Raw genomic sequence first — 26,742 nt, 5'->3', positions numbered from 1 at the left:
ATTTGTTAGTTGTTTTGTTTACTTTTAAATAATAAAAAATAGTTTGCAAAGCCTTAATACTACCTGCTAAGTAAGCCAAGTCTGTGGCCTATGTTCGTAAACCATTGATCTAATCCAGAAGTTTTCAATGGGGGACAACTGTGCCACCCAGAGGATGCTGGGCAATACCTGGAGATATTCTTGGTTGCGACAGCTTGGAGGGACGGGGTTGCACGTGGCATCTAGCTGGTAGAGGCTGAGGATGCTGCTGCGATCCATTCATTCTACATTCAAAGGGCAGGCCCCACAGCAAGAACTGTTTGGCCGAAAATGTCAGCAGTAGTGAGGTTGAAAACTGATCTAGTCCAAAACTGTATAAATGAAGAAAATGATACCCAGAATAATTAAATGATTTTTCCTTTTATTTTAAAAAACTTAGTCTGATTTTAAATTAGACAATTCATTCAAGGATTCCAGAAATAGAACATAAAACCTGGACAGACATTTATCCAAAAATATACAAGAAGCCAATAAGCACATGAAAAGATGCTCAACATCATCAGTCACTAGGGAAATGCAAATCAAAGCCACAATGAGATGGCTTATTAGTAGGATTACTCGGATAACTATTGGAGAAGGAAAACAGCAACCCACTTCAGTATTCTTGCCTGGAAAATCCCATGTACAAAAGAACCTGGAGGGCTACTGTCCTTGGGGTCCCAAGAGTTGGACACAACCGAAGTGACTTAGCACACGGGATAACTATGATAATATTTTTTAATGTTAAGTGTTGGTGAGATAGTTAAGTTAGAAATCTCACACATTGCTAGTGGGAACATAAAATGGTGCATGCACTGGGGAAAGCAGACTGGTACAAAAATTCAAGTACAGAATTACCAGATGACCCAACAATTCCACTGTTTTTATTAAAAGGATTCATCCGCGATAGCATGAACATCCTCCAACTCAACTATAAAGGCAGTATAAAGACTGTTGCGGGCCTCTGCCCCCAAGGCAGAAGAAAGAGATGTGCGGGAAGACCACCACGCCATATTCTAGACTTCATCTGAAATATATTCTGTACTTGATCTTCTCTGAGTTTCAGCTCCCTTAAGTCTATCCCGTCTTGCTTCTAACTCCAGAGACCCAAACTCGTTCTCCCAGGTGTACAAGGACTAAGGAGACCCCCACCAGCTAGAAGTAGAAAGTAGAACGTGAAGTCGCTTAGTCATGTCAGAGTCTTTGCGACCCCATGGGCTGTAGCCCGCCAGGCTGCTCCGTCCATGGGATTTTCCAGGCAGAATACTGGAGTAGGTTGCCATTTCCTTCTGCAGAGGATCTTCCCAAACCCGGGATGGAACCAGGGTCTCCCGCACTTACAGGTAGGCTGTTCACCGTCTGAGCCACCAAGGAAACTCCCGCTGGCCAAGCTGGCGAGAAATCACGATCCCTCTACAGGGTCCGCAACAAACCCTCGGGGCAAGATGAGCGTCTCACTGCCTTTGCTGCGTCGCAGGTACTCATTCTTCCGGCAGAGCGAAGTAGCTCGTTTTCCAATGGCCGCGCGCTACCGGGAAGGTACGCACCCGTTGGCGCCTATGGTTGCCAGGAGACAGGCCAGCCACTTTCTCCAATCAGCGTGCATCTCTTTGAGTCCAATCACAGAAGCCAGAAGAGCGGTAGTCTGAGGTGAAAGGTCATGATGCTATTTGGCGGCCATTTCTCTTAAAGCCCTGTGTGGTTACTTCAGTCTCGAGGGTCCCACGACAGTTGCGTCGGCGGCGAGTAGCCTACAGCGTCTCCCCACTACTGCTGCAGTAGTCGCGATGGTAAGGAGAAAGAGAACGACCGGAGTTGCGTGTGAGAGAGAGGGAGGCTCGCCGGGCCTGGCGGTGGTTTCGCGCGCTTCCCATTCATCCGCGTGAGGCGCCGCGGGCCGGGTGGCCGGCTCTTTCTCCACGCCCCGGTTGTCTGAGGCGCGCCCTCCTTCCGAAGCCCTGTCTTTCGCGCCCTAGGAGTGCTCCTGCCTCCTTCCTCTTCGTTTGAATCTGAGCCTGAGGTGTTCTTGCTGCCTGGGGCCCGGGGTCGGGGTAAAGATAAAGCGACTTTTCACGTCCCACTTTACGCACTCCAAAATCCTGTTTCGTCCAGTGATGTTGGGAGGCCCCACAGCCTTTTGGAATACTGAGCCCAGCCTTTGAGTATTCTCAAATGAATTTGTTCATTTAGCAAATGTTTACTGAGCGCCTGCTACCTACCAGGGCCTGGGCCCGGTAAAAGTTCTAGGAATGTAGGGTGAAATTAGTTCTAGGAGTATAGAAATACAGTTCTAGTAATATAGGCTTGGAATGTAGGGTGAAAAGTATTGATGCGGACCGTGCCCTAGGTTAATTCAGTCGGTATGGGAGAAAGGCGTTAATCAAATAACGATAAATGTGTACTTTCAAGTAATGTTAAGTGCTGAGAAGGGCGCAATCAGGGTGCTGTGAAGGGCTGCCGTGGTACATCAGAAGGGTGGTTACGGTGTGCAGCTCTTGGAGGAGGGATTTAACCTGAAACCTAAGCGTTATGAGAATACAGCTCCTTAAAGAGCAGGAAGAAGTGTATGAACGCCCAGCTTAGGGATGAGGAGCACAGGCTCTAAACCGAAAGGAAAACCTGACCAGCTGAAAGAATTGAGAGCAGGCTACAGCCACTTGGCTTCTTAGGCTTTATGAGGGGTTCTGGATTCTACTCCCAAGTGCATTAGGAAGCCATTGAAGCATTTTGAAGCAGAGATAAGATACAAATAGTACTTGTGGCTGGTAAGGTGGAGAAAGACAAGAGTGAAAATTGGAGACCCACCTGAAATCACCCCGAATATGTTTATTCTAAGAGGAGTTCAGTAGCCAGGTTTCTTGGTTCTTTTCCTTTTTTGAGCTGATGAGTGAGCAGATGAGGAAAGGGAATAAAGTCTGAATTTACTGGGGATACTATTGGTTTGCTGAATAAACAAGTTTAGGGATTGCCCATAGGTAGGAGACACTGCAAGTCAAGGAAGAGCCAATCCTATCTCCTGGAATTCGAAGTGAAAAGCTGTGGAGCGAGACCTGCCCCCTGCCGCCTCTTGTGGCCTCACACAGAGCTAACTCCTATGTCCCAGAGATCACCTTATTGATTGACTATTCCCTCCTTTTACATAGGTAGCCCACCCTGCCTAAATCAGCCCTTTTTCCTCTGGAAATACCTCTCATCCTTTAAAACAAGGGCACTACTTATTTCAGGCAATCCTCCCTTTGCTTTTAACCCCAGATGTTTGGTATCCTTGTACGCAGCATATCTCCTCTGACTGCGTTGCAAGATAATTGTCTGTCTGTGTGTTTTGACCCTCCCACTGTGGGCTTCATGAGAACAGGGACTGCCATCTGCTCTTTTTTCTTTTCCGTTTTTGCCTTTACCTTTGTTTCTTTGTGGACTTGGAACAATGAGTGATGTATATTAGGTATTCAGTGTTTCCTAAGTCAACAATGCATACTTCTGTAAGTTTTGGTGGGTTGAAGATGAAATTGGCTGACTAGGTATTTTAATTTCTCTGAAGCTCTTCAACAAAAGTGAAAATTATGTAATAAAGTGAGAGGAAATCAAGAGTGTGCTTCATTTGGACACCATAAAGTATTGGTGGTTTAATAAAGAAGAGAATTAATCAAATTGGATTCTTTTTTTGTTGTTGTTCTTTATGCAGAGTTTGCCCCTCAACCCCAAACCTTTCCTCAACGGATTAACAGGAAAGCCGGTAATGGTGAAGCTTAAATGGGGAATGGAGTACAAAGGCTACCTGGTGTCTGTAGATGGCTATATGAACATGCAGGTGAGCTGACGAGTTATAACTGACAAAAGTAAAGCAAAATTCAGGAATAAGGCCAGGGAGGATGCTGTAACTGTGATCACTATGTGTGAGATTGGGCACAGATTTCACTCCTAGTGTTTACAAGTAAGAGCTCAGACATTTGGTTCACAGTGCGATAAGACGGATACACTAGAGTGTACAGAAAAAGCACACAGTTTTGCAGCACTTAGCTCTGAGAGAAACTTTTCAAGTGAAGTCTTTTGATGAGTGCTAAATGTATAACATCAAAGTAATTTGATAAAATCAATTCTTGAGGGAGAAAACAGACCAACCAAAGGAATTGATGAGCTGACTATGTGTCTGTTAAATTAGCTACTGTAAATGTTTCGGCCAGGTTTTACACTTTGTGTTTATTTGTGATTTTAAAATGTATAATGTAAAATTTACCATTTTAATCATTTTCAAGTGTGCAACTCAGTGGCATTAACTACATTCACACTGTTGTGCATCCATCACCATTATCCATTTCAAGAGCTTTTTCATCATCCCAAAGTGAAACTCTATGCCCATTAAACAAGAACTTCCCATTCCCTCTGCCTCCTGGTAAACACTTTTTGTCTTTATTCTAGGTACCTCCTATAAGTGGAATCTTAAAATATTTGTCCTTTCGTATCTGGCTTATTTCATTCAGCGTGGTATTTTCAGGGTCCATCCATGTTGTAGCATGTATCAGAACTGCATCCCTTTTTGTGGTTGAAATAATGTTCCATTGTGTGTAGTAGTCCCTTAGTATCTTGGGGTGTTGGTTCCAGGACCTGCCGGGGATACTGAACTCCACAGACGCTTGGGGTACATAGTTAGTTCTCCATATCGCGGTTCTGCATCAATTTGTCCATGCAGTTCAAACCTCTGTTGTTCAAGGGTCTACTGTATATACCTCATTTTACTCATTCTTCTGTTGTTGAATATTTGAATTGTTTCCACCTTTTGACTATTGTGAAAAATGCAGTGAACATAGGTGCACATGTATCAGTTAATAGTCTCTACTTTCAGTATGGTAGTTCTTTAATTTTTTGAGGAACTGCCAGACTTTTCCATAGCAGCTGCACCATTTTACATTCCACCAGCAATGGATGAGGGATCCAATTTCTTAATATCCTCACCAACACTTGTTTTCTGTTTTTATAATAGTAGTCATCCTAATAATGTCAAGTAGTATCTCATTGTTTTGATTTGTATTTCCTTAATGATTAATGATGTTGAGACCTATTTATGTGCTTACTGGTTATTTACATATCTTGAGGAGAATGCCTATTCATGTCCTTTGGCCATTTTTAAATTGGGGTGTTTGTTTTTTGTTGCTTAATTCTAGTAGTTTCCAGCTACTTTTTTGAAGAAAATATTTGAGGTTATATTTTCCTGAAGCACAGGTATTTGTATGACTGATTAATGACTGATGAATGAATTTTAAAGGGTACATAGATAGGTGGTCCAGAGAAGGCAATGGCACCCCACTCCAGTACTCTTGCCTGGAAAATCCCATGGACAGAGGAGCCTGGTGGGCTGCAGTCCATGGGGTCACAAAGAGTCGGGCGCGACTGAGCAACTTCACTTTGACTTTTCACTTTCATGCATTGGAGAAGGAAATGGCAACCTACTCCAGTGTTCTTGCCTGGAGAATCCCAGGGACGGGGGAGCCTGGTGGGCTCTGTCTGTGGGGTCGCACAGGGTCGGACACGACTGAAGTGACATAGCAGCAGCAGCAGCAGATAGGTGGTCAGTCCAATCGTGACTCCATGTATTCTATACTGGTTATGTTTTTAAGTGAATACTAATAGGAGCACTTATAGGCTCAAAGCTGAGATTTTCCTTAGAGTTTGCCACCCGAACAGACCATGCCCAGGTGCCCGAAGTTCCTGGAAAATTAACTAAGCAGTAATCGTTTACCAGGGCTATAGAAAAATTGGAAGACTAGACCCATTGTGCTAAAAATGTTGCAGACATGGTGGTGATTACACAAGTTTGTGAATATACTAAAAATCACTGACTTGTACACTTGAAGAGAATTTTATGCTGTAAGAATGCTATCTCATTAAAAGAAAGGAAAAAAAAATACCTGCCAAATATTTGGTTTTAGAAGTAATGTAGCTTTCTAGTGAACCGGAGAGAGTTATGAAATGTTATCTCTGAGTAACTAACCACATCAGTGATGCTTTTTTGAGTTTGTTCACTGGCACTGAATATATCAGTGAACAAAACAAAGTTGCTGTCCTTCACGAAGTTTGTGATGCTTTAGTGATGGAAGATGGTTTTATAGTGTGATATCAGGTAATGGTAGATGCTCTGAAGAAAAGGAAAGCAGAAATGGAATAGTGTGACAAGAGTGTACAGTATTAGATGGGATAGCCAGGGAAAGCCTCTCTGAGGAAGTAAATTTAAGCAGAGACCAGAATTGAGTGAGTGAGTGAAGACTATCTGGTGAAACTGAAAGTCGCTCAGTGGTGTTTGACTGCTTGCGACCCCATGGACTATAGGTCATGGAATTCTCTAGTCCAAGATACTGGAGTGGGTGGCCTTTCCCTTCTCCAGGGGATCTTCCCAACCCAGGTTTCCCACATTGCAGGCGGATTCTTTACCAACTGAGCCACAAGGGATGCTCAAGAATACTGGAGTGGGTAGCCTATTCCTTCTCTAGCAGATCTTCCCGATCCAGGAATCTAACAGAGATCTCCTGCATTGCAGGTGGATTCTTTCCCAACTGAGCTATCAGGGAAGACCTTTCTTGGGAAAGAGCATCCCAATTTGAGGGAACAGAAAGTTGCAAAGGCTGTGTGACAGAAACATGCTTTTTCTGTTCAAGGCTTGGCAAGAAGGCCAGGGCAGAGTGAGTTAATGATAGAGAAGTTGGAGTGGTAGTCATGGAATGCCTTTTAAGTGACAGTAAGACTTTTGGATTTTATTTAAAATGTGATAATATACAAACAGCTCATACAGCTCAATGTAAAAAAAAAAAATTGGCAGAAAACCTAGACATTTCTCCAGAGAAAACATACAGATGGCTAACAGGCACATGAAAAGATGCTCAGCATCACTAATTATTAGAGAATGCAAATCAGAACTACAATGAGGTGTCACCTCATACCAGTCAGAATGGCCATCATTTAAAGGTCTACAAATGATAAATGCTGGAGAGGGTGTAGAGAAAAGGGAAGCTTCCTAAACTGTTGGTCAGGATGTAAATTGGCACATCCTCTAGGGAATAGTATGAAGGGTCCTTAAAAAGCTAAAATATATAGAGTTACCATATGATCCAGTAATCCCACTCCTGGGCATATATCCAGAGAAAACTAATTCAAAAAGATACATGCACCCCAGGGTTAAGTCTTAAAGAGGAAAATGTAGAATATAAAAAAATGATACAAATGAACATGTTTACATAAGGGACTCAGAGACAGGGGAAACACACCTTAGGTTACCAAAGGGAAGGACGGAGAGGGATACATTGGGAATTTGGGGTTAACAGATACACGCCACAATATGTAAAATAGATAAACAAGGATTTTATGTATAGCACAGGGAACTAAAACTACTCTGTATTTTGTAGTAACCTGTAACAGAAAAGAATCTGAAAAATGTTTGTGTAACTGAATCATCTTGCTGTACACTCAAAACTAGCACAGTAATGTAAATCAGCTATAGTTCAGTTTAAAAAAAAATGTGGTAGAAGGCCTTTGAAGCATCATTGTATAATTTAGAAGCCAGTTAAATGTTGATGAACATCTGCTGGAAATAATCACTTTTTAAAAAAAGCTGGTTGATCTTTTGCATACAAAACTGTCGGCAGTAATTTCAGGCAAAACCATATCCTCTACGAGGTTATTTTTGTTGCCTAGGAGAAGGAACAGGATCCAGTAGCATGATTGATTCATATACGTGTTTTAAATGCTTTACCTAACATCCTCTCTAATCCCTGTTTTTCTTTCCCTTTGCCCACTTACCTAGTTTTTGATGGAAATTTACTTGTTTCCTTTCCTGTTCATTTGCTTTTTGAGTCCCAGTAGCACTGACTGTAATTTTTTTTAATTCACAAGTAAAGTTTATTAACTGTATGTAGCAAGAAAGCTAAACATTTTGATGTAAAGTTAGAAATTATAATAGAGTTCTCTAAAATAACCATAAAGGTTGCTCTTAATTATTTAACCTCCTCTTAAGAACTTTTTTTTTTTCCTGTTTGTTAGCACATATTTTTTTAAAATCCTTACTCAGTTCTTTAGTTTGGTTGTTGAATAATATAAGAGTATTTGGCATTTTAACCATAGCTTTTATACCCATTGGGTTCCTCAGTATGATTGATACAATGTTGTTACCCCAAGAAAAGGTACTGTCTAGTTCTTTAGAACTGAATTATTGAAGCTTATTCATAAATTGGAGAATTCCTGACGTGTTAATGTTTAATAGAAATATACATTACTGAGAGATTTTTAAAATTGTGTTGAAACAAGCTTTATTATATATTAGTTCTACATCCATCAATGTTAACTTTACTTAATGTTTTACATGAAATCAAAAAGGACTACAGTAGTATTGGAAAGCTAACCTAATTGTTGTAGATATATATACGTCATTGGTACAGAAAGGTCTCAGTTAATAAGTTCTCTCACCAGTGTTAGGTATATAAGACTGTTTTCCTCTGGTATGATAATACATTTTCTTCTTATTTAATTTAAAGCTTGCAAACACAGAAGAATACATAGATGGAGCATTGTCTGGACATCTGGGTGAAGTTTTAATAAGGTAACAATGTCAGTAGTATATATAAGGAGTTGGTGATGAGCATTAGAAATACATGTTTAAATAAACTATTAGTGCCTCAATCTCAGACTTATTTTTTTCTAACTACTGTTAATTTAGAATAAAATGCTACAACTAGACTTCAAGAGCCATGAAATTGTTAAACTTGTCAAAGCAGGTTTAAATACTTGGGAGCTGTTCATTCTTAAGGTTTTTGTAGTGTGGATGTTAAACTCTAGCTCTTAACTGTGCCTTTTTCAGTGGTTTTAGTTGCAAGAACTTGATTTTGAATTTTGGGTGGGTCTGTCAGCTGTTAGGTATTTGTATTTTACTTTCTAGAACTAGCTTTACACCTCTAAATTCTAGTCATTTTAACAACCACATTGCATTAAAATAGTACCGTGTGCTCTATAACAACCAAAGATCATTTTTTTAAAAGAGAAATGATGTGTTGTAATTTTAGCGTTAATATTTTTGTAATGAAAAAAATCTAGTAATAATTCACATCTTACATGGTTTCTTGTTGAAACAACAAAATGGTGTCTTTCTGTTTACAGGTGTAATAATGTCCTTTATATCAGGGGTGTTGAAGAAGAAGAAGAAGATGGGGAAATGAGAGAATAGCATCTTTGGGGGGGAATTTTTTATATATATTTGTAGACAATAAAAATCTGTTTGGTTTTCAATTTGACTGTGAGCGGCTATTCATGTTCAGATACTTACTTGCATATTCAGATGAAACAGTTCAGAAATTATTCACAGAACTAATGCTTTAAAAGCCACCAAACTTTATTCAAGTTTGTTTTCATGTAAACCCAATGCTGTATTTTTTTTTTTCTATGAGAGAAATTTATTTATATTCTTTATAAATGTTTGTGAAAGTGGATTTCAGCCCTTGGAATTGTATATTAACTGAGACCTTTTAAAAGTAACTGTTTCTTTTAAAGTTATTTTTGAGCCACTTTTGACATATATAAAGTTAAATATTTTCTTAGAATTCATATAGATTGTGTTATTTTACTCAGTAGTCAATAAATTATACATTAACACTGTATCAGTGTAAGCTAAATGATGTATACATTATAGCTAAAATTGAAACACCACCTGAAAATTAAAATAGTTTTGAGTATAGAATACAACAGAGATTGTGACATCAAATGCAAGCTAAAGGCCTATGGTTTGTTCACTTAAGATAATTAAGTTTTCTGAACAGAACACCTTAATGTGAATTAGAAATCAATCTCAAGGTTGGTTATGTTCAGACCACATAATGTAGTGGTTTTCATTTAAGTTTTAAACTCCTCAAAATCAGTATTTTAGAGTTGTACATTGTTAAAATGTATACTTCATGGTGATAAAATGTGTATTATGAATTTTGCTGTGGATCAGTTGAAAAAAAATTATTTAAAGTCTCATGTTGTCAGAATGCCATTATTGCTCTTAAATGGCCACCTGCCATATAGTCACATTAACGAAGTAGCTGTGCATGTGTATCCCCAGTTGGGACAACAGAAGGTATAAATGTTTAGCTATATAAAATAATGGTTAGGATATGGATAATAAAAGTCTTCAACAAAATAATGTAACTCATTTCCAATCATAAGGGTCTTTTAGAATAAGGGCCTGATTTCTGAAATTGGTTAGGCCTGTATGTGTGGCAGAATATTGCCATGACTGAAAAGCAAAATCTACAGAATATGCCTAAGGCATTCTGGTAATAAATGTCTTAACTCCTTCTGTTCAAGTGAAAAAATACTCTTCCTCCAGGGATTTCGTTCTTGTGTCCTTGACTAAAAGTAGTTCATGTTTGTTACCAGATGGAGGTTTTGAACGGTAGATAAGTTGTCTTCCCTGCTGAAACAAAAGAAAAAAATATTTTTCATGTAACCGTTTTCTATTGAAGTATAACCCCAGAATACTAATTATTAACTTGATTTCCCCAAAGAATAATATAGTTTAAAATAATCCATTTACAAAGAGATTGATGACTAATGGATGTCCAAACGCAGGCAGAGTTACGTAGCAAATGGAGTACCGTGGTATGCAGAAGACAGAGCAGTTAGGTGTTAGGGGGAAATAGGAGGGTTTAGATAGTCATCAAATAGCTTGTGTTTCAGATACGGTAAGCCATGTTTGAGGCCAACACTTCATTTCTCAGTAACCACCAGTAGGAGGAGTAGCTAGTTTCTCTGGCTAGGAGTCGTACTTTCCTCTGCAGAGCAACAGTTACTAGCATTTAAAATCCTGGCTTTTGGAGGTGTTCCAACCAGGAGAGGCTTAGAGACACCCTGAATCATACCTATTTATTCTCTCTGGGGCATATATTCAACTTATGTCATGCTAATTTTTCTCTCTGAACTTTTTCTCCCCCTTTTGTTTATTTATTGTTTTGCCTTTATATCTGAATTTGTGTAAATTAAAAGGATGAAAAAACTATTGTATTGGACATGAAATCTGATGAGACATCTCCATTGTGTCTCAGAAAAGGCACCAGCCCTGTGTGTGACCACCCCTGCATTGCAGTATATGCGACATTCCTGGCTCCAGGGAACTAAATAGCACTGGCAATCCCCACCCCCTGCATTATAACAACAAAAATGTCCTTAGAGGACCAGAATCCTTGAATTCCTTCTCTAATGTCAGATTCCCGCACCTCCCCACCCTGCACCAGTCTCCTTTGATAACCTTTGTTACTAATTTCTGCCTGAGAAAACTGCCAGCAATGAAGTGTTCTGAGTGAAAACCTCTTTCAGAGGTCTTCATATATTGTTGACTTAGCAGCATTTTTTTTTTCCAGTTTTCTTACAGACCCAGTTTGCATTCTCATTTTTAATCTGTTAACTCAGTAAGCATTTATTGACTGTCCATTGTGTGCCAGGCATTGGGGATACAAAGGTCATAAAACTCATCAATGGTCACTTTAACTTGGTCGGCTGAGTAAATAATAGTTTATACATGTAGCAGGGTGTTAACTGGCTAATTATCTCTTGGGAGAAGAGGACAAGTCAGATCTTCATAGGTAGAGTTGAACTAGGTAAGTACAGATCCTTTTAAAAAATAAACACTTAAATAAAAATCATTACTTTTTAACATAGTAATATTAACAGTTACCATACTTCACAACTTCTAAGTACTTCAGTGGCTGGTTGTGAGGAGCATAATAAGCATTCACTATGCATTAGCTATGACTGTGGTTAGAATCAGCGTCCACATTAGTTCTGCAGATAACTATGAAATTGCTTCCCTGGAATATGATTTCAGACTCAAACTCAGAGGAGGAAGAGAGGCATATAAAAACAAAATGCCCTTCATACCCAGGGGGAGTAATAGACCACATGTACTCGGAAGCTGCCCTATCCTAAACTTCTTATTGAACAGGTTATCTTGAAATATGAAGAACCTTGGCTTCTGCTTAGATTCTGCTGCTAAATCTGAAGTGACTCTCGGTAAATTATTTTAACTTCAGCTATAAATCTCAGTATTTTCACGATGTGAGAATTAAAAGACCCTTCCAGTTATATACAATCCACTATTATTTTTGCATTTCTCTAGTTTCATGTACCTGGAGCTAAAGAGGCGAGGGAGAAGTTTCTTTTACCAAAAAGTGAGTTTAATGGGGAACTGTAGACCCAATAGTTTGAATTATTCTAAAAATAACAAGGAACCAGAGAGATCAGTTGAAACTGTCAGCAGACTTACTGAAGTTTAACCCGGATAAATTAGATAAGTTAGGTATTTTGTTTTTTCATTACAGAAGCCCTCACACATTGATGTAGCTGGACCTATTAATATTAACAAAACACAGACCTTCTTTTTCTTTGGTTGTGCTACTGCTCTTTCCAGGGCAGCTTTTAGCCTTTCCTCCTGGTGTTTCTGTTTCTCTCTCATTTTCTCTTCACGCAACCTGTCAAAAGAGGAAGACATTGTTCTAACTATAAATCACAGTCAAAAAGATCTACATCAATACTATTTGATAAAGAATTACCTAAATATTTTTAAGTCTCCTTTAAGGTTAAATGAAAATAATACTTCGTCTTCCCCCCATAATTGTGGATTTTGAATATTCAGGTGAAATTTCAAGAACAAACCCTGTTTATGTTGAAATGGAAAGAAAGTGCATGTCACTGTTTTGGAAGAAGCAAAATCTACCCAGATCTTGGTCCAAAGCAAGCACCTCAACAGAGCCCTCTCATCATTTCATTTACAGTTCAGTACTTTATATTAATCTGTATGATGGCCACTTGAATTATTGATAGTTTCCAGTTATTTTCCCCTCTTTTTAAACCTTTTTGTTGAAGTATAACATGCAGAAAAGTACACAAGTCACAAGTGTATAGTTCAATTGATAAACACAAAAATATACTTTTCAATAAATCTTTTTGAATGTTATCCTCAAGGCCAAGAAATACTAGTTTTCTTTGCTCTCTTTAGGGTTGTTGTGAGGATAAAATTAAATGAGAACACCTATACACACTGTCTAGTCCACTGCCTGTTGCAGAATAACCACTTGCCAAGTGATGACTATTTTATGGATGTATATAATTATCAATGTAACATTCACTGAGCATTTTTTATGCAAAATTAGGTATTGCGTTAGGTGCCTCCAAACCATGGGAAAAAATCCACTAAAATTCTTTTGATTGAAATGATAAATAATTGGGATTAGGTTCATATATTAATCTCACTGCTAGAAATAGTTGTAATTACACTTAAGTGTGCTTCATATTCAACAAAACCCCATCAGGATCACCTTAATATATTCTAGTCTTTGTTTTTATATGGGGGAACAATAAATCCCCACACCCCAGTAAAGGGGTGAGCAGTAACAAAGTACCCAGTGTGAATGTCTGCTATTAGAGTACGTACTGTGTTCCAAGCATGCTTTAGCGCTTTTACACAGATTATTTAACTCAGTCCTCACAAGAGCTGCATGAGGTAAGTGTCATTGCCATTTCACAGGTAAGGAAGCTTACTTGTTGGCAGTTAGGAACCAAGGAAAAACCCTCATTACCTAGCTCTTCCAAACAATTTCTTCACAGATTGAATCTCTCTGTAGTTTTCTAATTAAGGAAATTCTAGTCTTAGGCCCTTTCACCACAAGTATGATTCTCCTTCCACATGATAATCCTTTGAATATTTTCATAAGTAGGGAATATTCAATCTGAAAATTCACTTTTGTTCAGACTGAAAGGACCCCTTGCCCATCTGAAACTATGTCATTTGTCCCTGGTGAACGCTTTCCCTCACAGTGCTCATTTTACCATTGGTAATGACATATTTATTTCATAAGAATGTTGATGAATATATCTCCATACTAAATAATAGCTCTATGAGGACAGCAGGTCTGAGTTTGACTCCAGTGTCTATATGGCGTATAATAGAGACTTGCCATATAACAGACTTCCCTAATGTTTAAGTTTTATTACATGTATATCATAAGACAGTGACTGTACCTTTGCCGTCGTTCTTTCTGTTTCATCCTCTCAATTGCCTCCACATTTTCTTTGGGAATGGAGTCAATGAGATCACTCAATTCTACCAGGCGAGACTCTACTTTTACCAGCTTTTGAACTGGGTTGAGGCTTCCAACCTCAGCATCTCCAATGCAGACTTTGTATACTTGGTTAATTTTTTTACTAAGAGAGTCTATCAGTTTTTCCTGAGATTAAAAAGAAAAGGAGAGCAGAAAACATCTCATTACTGTTTGCTTGTTCATTCAATAAATGTAAAATTCCCCTTTAATATATTGTAATGAAAAGGCTTTTATTAATATGTTCTACTAAATACTTCCTTTTTTAAAAGACAAACTTTAATACAACATCAGAACAGTGAAAAAAAATGCAGCAGTCAATTTATGTCATAAATTATAGTCAGAGCAGGCTTCCCTGGTGGTTCAGGGAAAGAACTCGCCACAGTGTGGGAGACCTGGGTTCAATCCCTGGGTCTGGAAGATCCCCTGGGGGAGGGCGTGGCAGCCCACTCTAGTATTCTTGCATGGAGAATCCCAGTGAACAGAGGAGCCTGGGGGACTGCAGTCCATGGGGACACAAAGAGTCAGACACAACTGACCGACTAAGCACAGGACATAGAGCATTACTATAATAACACCCTGGATTATTTCTTTAAAAATATTTCAGTCTAGGTATAAAGTAATTTAATAGGATGCTTGAATGTTTTTGTGTATCATTCCCATTCAAGTGGACACTACATAAACATTTAAATCCTTTTTTTTCCCCACTTCAGGGACACTTTGTAGCAGCAGTATGTGAACTCTCTTTTTTGTGCTTACTACCCTAATTGCTAACACTATAATCCTGTCTGACAGTTATCTGCATACATGTCTTATTGTCCCTTATAGACTGTAAGCACCTGGAAGGCAGGAGCTATTTCTTATGTTTATACTTATATCTAAAGTAGTACCTTGCATGTAACTATGCACTTAATAAATGTTTGCTGAATAAATGAATGCATTCTCAGAGGGAAAAAAGTTATAAGCAAACAGCTTCCCAGGCTGGCCTACAAAACATTTTGTTTTCATTCTCTCCATCTGGAAGCCATTCCAGTCTTCTAGTCTAAGCGGAAGTCGGCCACACCTTGCTGAGCCCTGTACCTGGCCACTGCGCCGTATTAACTGTTGGTAGAGATGTTCGAGCTTGTAGGTAACATGTTTCGGGACCGTAAGAAAGCTCTCTTTCTGTGTCTCCACTGTATACCCGGCATTCGCAGATAAAAGGATCTCAATAAACTTCTGGGCAAAGGAAATCGTTCTGGTAGAATCCTGCCCCCATTCCTGCTTCTGCTCAAGAAGATGAGAATCACCATAAAGCCATGGACAAATAATACTCAAGACAGCCGTGGCTCCAGGAGCCATGGGAAACCCCTCCTGAAACCACAGACTCATTACAGAGCGACCAGCACTTGGTCACAAATCAAGACCTGTCACCAACAGTTGACCTCAAGCAGCTTGTCTCTCCCACCTAGTTTAACAAGCTTTCTGATGGTCCTATTTACTATAAAGCCCCCTTTCTTTCCTCCTACAGTAACACTTACTGTACTCCCTACTTATATTTAAAATATGATTTTAGGAAGCTTGGAGAAATATCTAAAACAAAAGGAAAACGAAAAAAAAAAAAGTCCTGTTTGCCATAAAACTCCTTTTTTCTCCCCCTTTCTAAATGACATTTTTATCCCCTGTTTATACTAGCAACACATTCTTTTTAGAAATTTTAGATATATAGAAAAATATAAAAGGAAAAAAGTAAAAGTAACTCATCAAGGGGATAAAATATTGTACATTGGACATGGAAATGATGACTGCAGTGTGTGCCACTGAAAGTATATATTCTGAGAAAACATCTTGAATGTGAGAATGATTAGTAGTTGATGGAAGTTTTTTGGAGGCAACCTCTTAAACATTTCGAACTGTAGACATGGATGGTCAACAACCTTTCATCATGTCTTATTACTTTAAGTTCCCCCTGTCAAACAGGAGAGGAGCAGACAAGGAAAGATGTTTTATTAAGATAACAAGAACAGCATAAGAAACAGGATTGGGGAATGATGTATGAAAAACAGATTGAGGGCCTGGCCCAACAGGGCAGAAGGGCCTAGAAAAAGGGAGCTCCAGGCATAGATAGGCCTGCAGATGACAGAGAAAGTGTAGGGCCACCAGATGGTAGGCCCACCCAGAGCACCTCGGAGGAGAGGCAGCCAAGAGAGGCTGCAAGCAGCGGGAGAAGCTGCGGCCCCATGCTGCTGGCGAGACAGGGTCTTGGGAGGTTTGAGTTCTGGGCAAGAACTGGATGCCTTTAGCAATGAATGGGACATGGACAGGGGAGGGGGGAGAAGTCCAGAAGACATTTGAAGTCCTTTCCAACTCAAGGATTCTGTCATTCTAATTCAGCTCACTTTCTGCTAAGTGCTGACCACAGACAACTTTCCCAGTTGAACTTGATCAGCTCCCTGTGCCAAAGAACAAAATCAGAGAAGAGGGCATTCAGCAAATTGAACAAAGGGATATTTTACACGCCACTTCATGTTCAGTGAACAAACACCTGCACGAAACAACATGTATGACTCTCAGAAACATAACTTGAGAGAAAGAAACCAGACAAGCGGGTATATTAATGATTCCAGTTATATACAGTTCAAAAACATGAAAGTTAGTTGATGCTGTGAGAGTCAAGGTAGTGGTGACCTCGGCTGTACGGGGGAGACCAGAAGCGGGCAGGTGGGAAGCTTCTGGGGCTGGTACATGGTGTGCTCACTCTGAGTAAATTCCTTGGGAAAGAAACTCGGGATTTGTGCAATTTTCAATATTACATTAGAGTTAGATTTAAATTTGTACATTGTGTACTGTTTTTAAAGTAAAACATTAAATCAAGGAAAAATGTTTTTAGGGGATTAAATACAGTTAAGAGTGGAAATTTTAAAAGAACAAAATATTCATAGCTCCAAAATACCTATGATAATTTATGAATATCAGAATTGGGCACTGCTCTGCTTATTCACTCATAAAGGACCATGTTTTTGCACGTTTCAGTATATGAAAAGAATGGGAGTGGGGAAGCTGGGAAATTCTTAGAAAAGAACACTTTCCCCTGCCAGTTTTCCTGCTCTGCCTCTGCTTCTCTGCCCCAACATTTCACTTTTCTAAGAGACACTATGAATTATTAACTCCCAGTTTTTCAGAGTGTATAATACATGAATGCCAAAATTATACTTGTGACCAAAATGTCATAGTCTTTTAAAAAGTAATTTTCAGATCAATTCTCTCTTCTCCATTTCAGGATCGAGTTGCCTCAAAGTTTGAGTATTGAAATACTACTTTTTTTCATAGCTACCCTAAATTTGGAAGAAAGGAGCTTGTGGAGGGCACTGGGAGACACCACTGATATCTACCTGACATTTTTCATGTTAATCAGCTTCAGAACTATTTAAAACAGACTGAAAGGGTGAAAACAACCCAAGTGTCCATTGACAGAAGAATGGATAGACAAATTATGATATAAAAATATAGTGGAATATTATTTAGCCACAAAATGAATAGACTTCTGACTCATGCTACAATGTGGATGAACCTTGAAAACGTGCTAAGTGAAATAAGCCAGACACAAAAAGTCCAGAAACTGTATACTTCCATATGTATGAACCACTGAAAACAGGCAAGGGTTTCCCTGGTGGCTCAGTGGTAAAGAATCCACCTGCCAATGCAGGAGACGGGGTTTCAATCCCTGGGTCGGGAAGATCCCCTGGAGAAGGAAATGGCAACCCACTCCACTATTCTTACATGGGAAAGAAAGTACGGACAAAGAAAGGATCCAGACAGCCTACAGTCCATGGGATCGCAAAAAGAGTTGAACACAACTTAGTGACTAAACAAGACAGACAAATTTATAGAGATAGAAAGTAGAACAGAGGTTACCAGAAGCTGGAAGATGGGAGAATTGGGGAACTATTGTTTAATGGCTACAGAGTTTCTATTTGGGATGATGGAGAAGTCCTATAAATAGTGGTGATGATTATGCAGCATTGCAAATATAGTTAATGCCACTGAATCGTACGTTTGAAATGGCTAAACGGTCAATTTTATGATATGTATATTTTGTACCACAATTTTTTTAAAGGTGTAAAAAAGACTGATTGAAGAGCTGAAAGGTGACCATCATCAGGCTTTTCGCTCTAGCAGTGCACAGCCCCATCCCTTCCTTCCCTGGTGTTACACCACACAAGAAGTGTGGACTGTGACTTCAGCCATAAACAGGTTTGTTTTTGTAACCCTGCCTGCTTATGGGTGAGGGAGCACAGTCATCTTCTGATAGAGCCCCCTTAAATCTATCCCTGTTTCAAAGTCAAGTTCATAACTATAATTGTGATATTAGTCTCACATACGAGTTTTGAATTTTTATTTCATTCAAGATTTTACAAGGAAACCAATGCTAGCTGGAGTTTATTATGGGTCTTAAAACTAGCCTGATCATTCATTCAACAAACATTTATGGAGCACCTGCTTTATAAGGTTGCTAAACTTAGCTGAATAGAAGGGTAAGACAAGCCTTGCCCTAGGGTTTGCATCCAGCTGGGAGAGACCTGCATGCAAACAGGTGAGCACACTAGTGTATGTCACAGGTGCTCTGGTGATAGATCTCTGCGGACCCCGGAGGGGTCACAACCTATTACAAAGCTCAGTGTTGGGAAGACACTCCATTCAGTGCTGAGTCAGTGCTTCCTGTCTTCATTATTTGCCCTTCAAACTAATACCAAAACGATCACAGGCAGTGAACTACTTCATATGTATAGTCATGTGTATACTGACTAAGACAAATATATTTATAGGTGGGGAAATCTCAGCATCATACTTGGTAACCTTTTAAGAGAGTGCCAATGATAACTGAATGTTTTCTATCTGTTGTGTAAGTTGGCTATTACATATTAACAAGGTAATTTCAAAGCAGGTTTTCAGCCTCTGTCATTAACCTGGGGCTTGTGGTTTGCTTAATCCTCCTATTCCAATATTTAAGACACAGAGAGTGCAGATTCTTATTACCATGAGCCAAAATAAAATTACTGCAGGCAAAGAGTGATTACCTGAGCATCTGAGTTATATTCTCCAAAACTAAATAGCCTGGACCTTAATTCCAACTCTGCTGCTTTTTCTTCTTCTCTTACACAATTGGCCTTGAGCAATTCCTTGTGTTCCAAAAGAAACTCTATGTTGGTATTTCTATTGCAAAGAAGAAAGAGACCCTTATCTGTAATTTATGATTCAGTGAAATAAACCACAGTCAGGAGCTTCAACACTCTCTAGATCATGTGTCAACATCCTATGTCTAGTAAACCAAATAGAAGTTCATATTTTAAGACATCGACAAAGTACCTGCAACTTTTCAGGTTAAAGTAAGAAAAATAAATGCACAGATGCTTTTCAACGTCCATCAGGAAGTATTTTCTCACCCCTCTACTTTTGTGGTTCCCCTGAGTCCCCCAAATAGAAAAAGCAATAGAATTGAGGTATTGGAAACCCAGGCTGGGTGACCTAGGATGTCACTGTTCTCAAACCTGACTGATAATCAGAATACCTGGGGAGCCACTGGGAAAGTAGAGACTCCTGACTCCTTACTTAGAGCTTCTGATATAGATCCCCTTTTGCTGCCCAACCATACCCACCCCATCCCTTCATGTCATGGTGGGGGCACCGTAAGGACTGGAAGTGAGGAGACCAGGATTAAAAGGAGACAGTAGTTTACTGGGTGGCTATGAGATTATGGTTTTAAGTTCTTCTAATATGTCCCAAAGTTCAATGCAGTTTGACTTAACTATTTAAAAAGATTGACATCTTCTGGTGCATATGAGTCTTCCTAAAAAGGTTCTGCACATTTTTAGAATGACTGTTAGAGAGGAAGGAATATTTTGAGTCATCCAATCCAGCCCCCTTCCCAACAGAAATCGCTTTTATAATAGCCCTGATATTGATGTGTACATTATAAAATGATACAATATTTAAGTAATGAAAAAACTTTTGCTGAGAGTCACAGCCAAGGAAAATGAGTTTATTAGCATTATCATCCAAAGCATGATTTGGTCAGCCAGATGACAGCGTAAAACTGCATTGAACAAAGAGTAAGGCAGTAAGTGACATTTTGATTCTTTATAACTTTCTATATTGTCTTATTCTTGCTAGCTAGGAAAATATTTTGAAAAGTGAAAGGAATTAGGGACTAAAACTAAAACCAGTCTATTCTGTGTAAATATAATTCCTACTTTTTACATTCTGCCGTGTGAACTATTAATAAAAATCCCTCCTAGAGCCTGGGAGACCACAAGGAGGGGCCATGCCTAAATAAAGGCGGGCTTCGTCTCTGATTGGAGACTGGTTAACAGAGTGTCTACTTGCTTTTTATGACTTACATTTTATCCTGTATAACTTTTTCTCTTTTATTTACATCTTCAAGATTTTCATCTACATCTTGGGAATATTGTACCAAAGTAAGATTCTGCTCTTCCAGCTCTGTGAGGACTTGAAGTAACTCTTCAGGTTCTTTGAAATAAAGCTCTGGCTCCTAATCAATAATGAGGAATGTCATTAATTCACTTAACGTGCTACCTACACACATGCGACTTATCTGGGAAGAAACAGTGGGTGAAGGAGCACTGCTCCGATTACAAGGGAGACATGGGCAGCCAGTGACCACAGCCTACTTCCATGTGAGAGCTGGCCTGAGGGAAGAGAACACTCTGGGTGTTGCGGGGGAGATGAAGGTTATTAGAGAAGGGGAAAGGAAGAAGAGAGTGAGGAACAGAGAAAGAAGAGGGATGGAGCGGAGGAGAAGGCAAAAGCAGGGAAAAAGGAAAGGCAAGTTTCTAGGGAAAGACAAGAGAGAAGAAGGAGAATGAGGAAAGACAGAGGACTAAGTGAAGGTCATTTTCTCCCCACATTTTAATAATTTTGTTTTCTAAAATTTTAAGTATAAGTTTATATCACTTTAAATAAAGTTAATTTATAGCAAGATGACTTGGATATTTGCACCCCCACATTCATCAAATTTACTGTAGCCAAGAAGTGGAAGCAACCTAAATGTTCATCAATGGATTGATGGATGGATAAAGAAAATATGGTCTATCCACCCTTAAAAAATAAGGAAACCCTGTGATTTGCTACAATATGGATGAACCCAAAGAACATAAGGACATGAGACTAAATGAAATAAGTCACTCACGAAAAGACAAATACTGCTTCCACTTTTACGAGGCATGTAAAGTAATCTAACTCTTAGAAATATAAAGTAGAATGTGGTTGCTAGGGGCCAGAGGGAGTAGGCATCGGGCAGTTGTTCAGTGGGTGTATAGTTTCCATTGTACAAGATGAAAAAGTTCCAGAGGTCTGTCACACATCAGCGTGTTAATAGTTAATGCTGCAGGATCATACACTGACTAGTTAAGATGGTAAGTTGTGCTTTTTCCACACACACACACACACACACACAAAAAGGTGATTTGGATAAGGTATGTTATCTATAGTATACAGACAATGCTTTTAAGTGTTTTTTGTTCCTTTTCTGTGAGTTTCTGTGGTTGTATTTAGGGTGAGATTAGCTCACAATCAGACCTGTAGCCACAAAGAGCTGTTTTGTTGAAGGTCAGTTTATCTCACAGTCCAGCTACTCAATATATCTCAAGCTCCAATAAAATGATAAATAATCAGAAGGTGGTTATTTTCACAGGAAAATTGTAGATAATATATATCTCCTAAATTGTTACCTTCTAAAGGACACTTATTTACTTATAATTTTTTAAAAATCTTTTGGCTGTGCCTCACAGCATCCAGGATCTTAGTTCCCCCAACCAGGATCGAACCCATGCCCCCTGCAGTGGAAGTGTAGAGTCTTAACCACTAAACTGCCAGGGAAGTCTTGACATTTATTTTTCATCAAACATCTGATGACAAACATGAACTATATATACAATTAGAGAACAGTATTAAAATCGTATTTTTGGGGATTTCTGTGGTGGTCCAGTGGCTAAGGCTCCATGCTGCCAATGCAGAGGACCCAGGTTCGTTCCCTGGTCACGGAACTAGATCCCACATGCCACAACTAAAGATCCCGCATGCTGCAACTAAAACCTGGTGCAAACAGGTAAATAAATAAATTTTTTAAAATCATATTTTCTTCTGAAAGGTTGTGGAATATTTGGGACAGGACATTTTAATTTCAAAAGAAGAAATAAGCATCTATACTTTTCACCAAACAATATTTAAGTCAAGACAAATAGTCTGGTTACCAGATCGTAGTGCATATCATCATCTAAAAAGAATTCCAAACTGTCTTCTGAACTGATACTCTCAGTTTGGCTGTAAAAGAAAAAGAAAATGCCTGATTTTGAGCCATTTTCTATCAACAGATTTGCTTTCATTTTTAAGTTATTTTTGGAACCTAAATGTAACCTAGTTCTTTTAGGGAATTGCAGGAATCCATGGATTCCACCAGTATGCAAAAGAAAATCAGATTCATTCCCAGACGAGGGTGACACATGCAAAGAAACCACAAGTAAGGGTGGTACCACGTGGTACCGATTATTTGAGGTGCATCCGTAAAATATCTTCTGTTCAGGCTGAGGAAATGTTGGTTGGGGAGTGGGGTGGGTGATGAGATACATACTTAAAGAATAGTTGTGTGGCTTGGCTCTGAAAGAATCCTTTAAGAAGGATAAATTGAAAATGATTGGAATGTTAAAAGGGCAGGGGCTAAGGAAGGAGGAAAGCGGCTGTTGGTGTGACCTAGGTAGGTAATGCTTGTAGTGATGGTGGAAAACAAGTCAGTGGCTGGGGGTCGGGAGGAGAATCTAGAGACGCAGGAAAGAAAGAATTCATGGGAACCAAGAGTAGAAGGAGCTACTGGGGCAAAAAGAGAAGAGACAAGATGACTTCAGCGTTTGACGTCTGTGAGCCTGGAGTAATGGAGGTCACGCTAACAGGAAGGAAAACACTTTTATGGATAGGGTAAGGACAAGATTGGGCTTCCCTGGTAGCTCAGCTTGTAAAGAATCCCCCCTGCAATGCAGGAGACCCAGGTTCGATTCCTGAGTCAGAAAGGTCCCCTGGAGAAGGGCATGGCAAGCCACTCCAGTATTCTTGCCTGGAGAATCCCCATGGACAGAGGAGCCTGGTGGGCTACAGTCCTTGGGGTCACAAAGGGTCGGACACGACTGAGCACAGCACAGGGACCAGATGAACATTTGCTTTGTTCAGGCTGAGTTTGAAGGGACAAAATAGCCTACCTGGAGCTGCCCTTAAGCAATGGGGAGTATGCTGCAGGAAAATTGAGAGGGCCACGGAAGTCAAGGGATGCTTGGCAAACATCCCCTGAGAGAGCACTGGGTACCCCCGTTCACTCCAAATCGATCTTCTCCCACCCCTCTGACACTGTGTTACCTTTTTGGTTTCTTTTCTTTGAGTCTGTTTTGCTCAGCCTTCCTCCCTCTGTTTCTACCCATCCTCTGGGGCTGATCCTCTCATAGATCCAACCACCACTGCATACCGACTCCCACCTCTCTGTCTCTCCGGAGCTCTGGACTTGCGTGCCCAGCTTCCAGCTGAACATCAGGATCCACCTGGGTGTCCCACAGAGAGCTCAGACGAATGCATCCAAAGTCACACTCCTCATTTTCCTCTCAGGCCTGCTCCCCTTACTGTGTTCCTGATACCTTTGAATGACAACGCCACACACAGTTGCCACATGAGAAATCTGGGTATCTGTGGCCACTCTTTATTGGGGGAAGCCCGTAGGTAGCATTTCCCTGCTTTGTCCCACAGCCTCTCCTTCTCTGTTCTGGCTGCCACTGTCTGGCTGGAGCAGCTCTTTATCTCTCTTCTGATGAACTGTGACCACAGGTTCCTAACTGGCCCTTCTCCCTCTAGTTTTTTCCATTGTTTCCTGTCCATTCTGTTCTCTAAAACACTACCATATCCCACTTTCTAAAATGGAAATCTGATTTGAGCCTCTGTCACATTCTTACTAAAACCTTCAGTGACTCCCAGGGCACTTGGAACAAAACACAGAAACGTTTGGGATGACCGCACTGCTTCCCTGCTCATGAGACAATGCCTAGTCTTGTCCACTTACACCCCGCAGCCCAGCCATTCTGAACAGACCCAAACCTGCCATCCTCGTGCCAGCAGGCCCCTCCCTCTTCACTGAGCCCTCATCCTCTCACCAGACACAGCTTAGATGCCATCTGACCTGGAGGGTGTCCTGATCCCGCCCCTGCTTCTTCTCCAGCCCCTCACCTCTCCTCTGGGCTGAGAGTCGTTCCTTTGCGTGCCTGAGGACCCTGACTGTCCTTCCAATGGTATCATGGTGTGATACCTTGTCTGCCTTCCTCACTAGACGGTGGGATTGTTGAGAGCACAGACTGTCTTTTTTTTATTCTGGCCCTGTAGGGCACTCAGTAAATACGTGTTGAGTAAATGAAGAGGCTAAGCAGCAGAGAACTTTCTGAGAAAGTGAATGTGACGTTTGCGTATTACTTTGTGCTTCAACATGGAAAATCCTTCTGATGATGTTCTGTATTTGACTGTATCTTGACTGTACTGATGTCAATATCCTGTTCACGCTATTACACTACAATTTTGCAACAGATGTTACTATTGGGGGAATTGGGTAAAGCATAGTGAGACCTCTCTGTATTTTTTCTTGTAACTGCATGTGAATCTGTAATTCTCTCAAAGTGAAAATGCAATTAAAACACAACAAAACAGTGACTCTAAAATGCCACAGAAGTAGAGTGGCCCCGAGGCCCCTGAAATTCAGAGTACAGTGTCTGTGTCAGCTTTTGCCATGGATAATACACTGCTGGCCCAGATACCTCCTTTGGGGTCAGAGTATCCATCTTGGACATCAATATATTTTCTTACAGCTCCCCTAGGGTCGCTGGGGGCATCCCTGGTAGCTCAGCTGGTAAAGAATCTGCCTGCAATGCAGGAGACCCCGGTTCACTTCGTGGGTCAGGAAGATCCCCTGGAAAAGGGATAGGCTACCCACTCCAGTATTCTTGGGCTTCCCTTGTGGCTCAGCTGGTAAAGAATCTGCCCGCAGTGTGGGAGACCTGGGTTCAGTCCCTGGGTTGGGAAGATCCCCTGGGGAAGGGAAAGGTTACCCACTCCATTATTCTGGCCTGGAGAATTCCATGGACTGTATAGTCCATGGAATTGCAAAGAGTCGGACACGACTGAGCGACTTTCACTTCACTTCACTTCAGGGTAGCTAGGGTGGATAACTACCACTTTCTGAAATAATGAATACAAATGAGTCAATAATCAAGTAAGGGAAGAAACAAACAAAAAGTGCTTTCTAGTCCTATAGCAGCAATTTTGAAAGCCATGGTAAATTTGCAAACACATGAGTCAGCAGAGTAGATCAAAAACAACTAGGCAGTGGATTCTGAGAGGCAAAGACCCAAGAGGCAGGGTGTGGGTGGTTTCTGCAAATAGCAGATGTAGGCCCTCATCAAAGGATGCGGGAAGACCTGTGAGAACTTGGTCACCTGCCGAGCACACAGAAGTGGCAACCACTACCTCCAGCATCTCTTATGGTGGGTATGGACACGTGGCACATATGTTTAAGAAAGGCTAAAAGAGATATTGCTTAAAAAAAAAAAAATACCATTTCCAAGAGAGGTAATCAATATGTACCGTACTTTGATAAGGATGATTTCTTTTCCTCTAGGTTGGGAGTGGTCCTCTTGCGTGATCTTGCTATTCAGAATGCCCAGGTGAAGTCCACATCGTTGGTGATGGTGGAGGTGAAAAGAACATGTAATTAGGAATGAGTGCTTGCTATTTGGTGAAAGGGATTCATTTTTCTGTACTGATATGCCCATTACTTTTAAAAAACTTATTATTAGAAACAGTCATATAGAAAATGGTGCTGTTTTATTCTACTGACTTTTGGTTCCAAGCATAAAATCAGGAATCACTGTTTGGGGTGGGGATGGGTACATATTGTCTAAAACATGGCACAAGTCAGGGACGTAAACGGTGAATATAAATCACAGTTCTCTTGTTACCTAATCATATACATTTTTAATCACAGATTTTAAAAGATCAAGACATAAAATAAAAATGGTGGACTTTAGTTATTACCAAGGTCTGGGTCTGACCATGGTCTGAAACTGAGAAGTGGGCAACTGGTCTTGGATCTCTGCTTCCACTGGCCCCCAGGTCATGCTTCCTCATGCCTGAGCTTTTGTGGCTTCCAACCACCCTTCTTGCTATTCTGTCTTGAAACTACAGCAGGCCTCACTCCCCGAACCCTCTACCTGGAAAGTCCCACTTATTCTTCAAAATCCAGCTCAGAAGTCACCTCCTCTTAAAGACTTTTCTGAATGCCTTAGGGAGAGATCACATTTTTGGGTTTTGCCCCCAGGCCCCTCACCATCACTGCTGTTTCATTTGTCCCATTACATTGTATTTGTATAGTTCCAGCATGCAGAACTATATCCTATTCATCTTTGTGTACTTGGAGTCTCGAAAAGATACATAGTATGCCTCCAGTATATCCAAGATGAGTGGGGGAAGGAAAGAAAATGGACAAAGAACCAGTGGATTCTAGCACCACTGTAAATGAGCGTCTTAAGTTTTTAAGCTAATA

At 40.2% G+C, this 26,742-nt stretch overlaps 2 protein-coding genes across 2 annotated transcripts in view; one reads left to right on the top strand and one right to left on the bottom strand.

Moving 5' to 3' along the window:
- Positions 1-1,669: 1,669 nt before the first annotated feature.
- Positions 1,670-9,282, top strand: SNRPF (small nuclear ribonucleoprotein polypeptide F). Its single transcript, XM_061125608.1, has 4 exons — positions 1,670-1,808; positions 3,701-3,826; positions 8,535-8,599; positions 9,154-9,282. Exons 1-4 carry the CDS (start codon positions 1,806-1,808, stop codon positions 9,218-9,220), a joined length of 261 nt encoding a protein of 86 aa, XP_060981591.1. The 5' UTR covers positions 1,670-1,805; the 3' UTR covers positions 9,221-9,282.
- A 799-nt stretch (positions 9,283-10,081) lies between these two features.
- The window catches only part of CCDC38 (coiled-coil domain containing 38), a 35,988-nt gene continuing 19,327 nt past the window's right edge, over positions 10,082-26,742 (bottom strand). The window contains exons 10-16 of the mRNA XM_061125609.1: positions 25,790-25,847; positions 22,376-22,445; positions 20,504-20,655; positions 19,184-19,319; positions 14,050-14,255; positions 12,404-12,500; positions 10,082-10,447 (exon numbers count right to left, since the gene is read on the bottom strand). Of these exons, the coding sequence (XP_060981592.1) occupies positions 10,337-10,447; positions 12,404-12,500; positions 14,050-14,255; positions 19,184-19,319; positions 20,504-20,655; positions 22,376-22,445; positions 25,790-25,847 (830 nt within the window). The 3' untranslated portion in view covers positions 10,082-10,336. The remainder of the gene's footprint in view (positions 10,448-12,403; positions 12,501-14,049; positions 14,256-19,183; positions 19,320-20,503; positions 20,656-22,375; positions 22,446-25,789; positions 25,848-26,742) is intronic.

The sequence above is a fragment of the Dama dama genome, chromosome 22 (assembly GCF_033118175.1).
Source record: "Dama dama isolate Ldn47 chromosome 22, ASM3311817v1, whole genome shotgun sequence".
NCBI classification, from domain to species: Eukaryota; Metazoa; Chordata; class Mammalia; order Artiodactyla; family Cervidae; genus Dama; species Dama dama.
The sequence above is the reverse complement of the archived record's forward strand: the minus strand, read 5'-3'. Positions and strand labels throughout refer to the sequence as shown.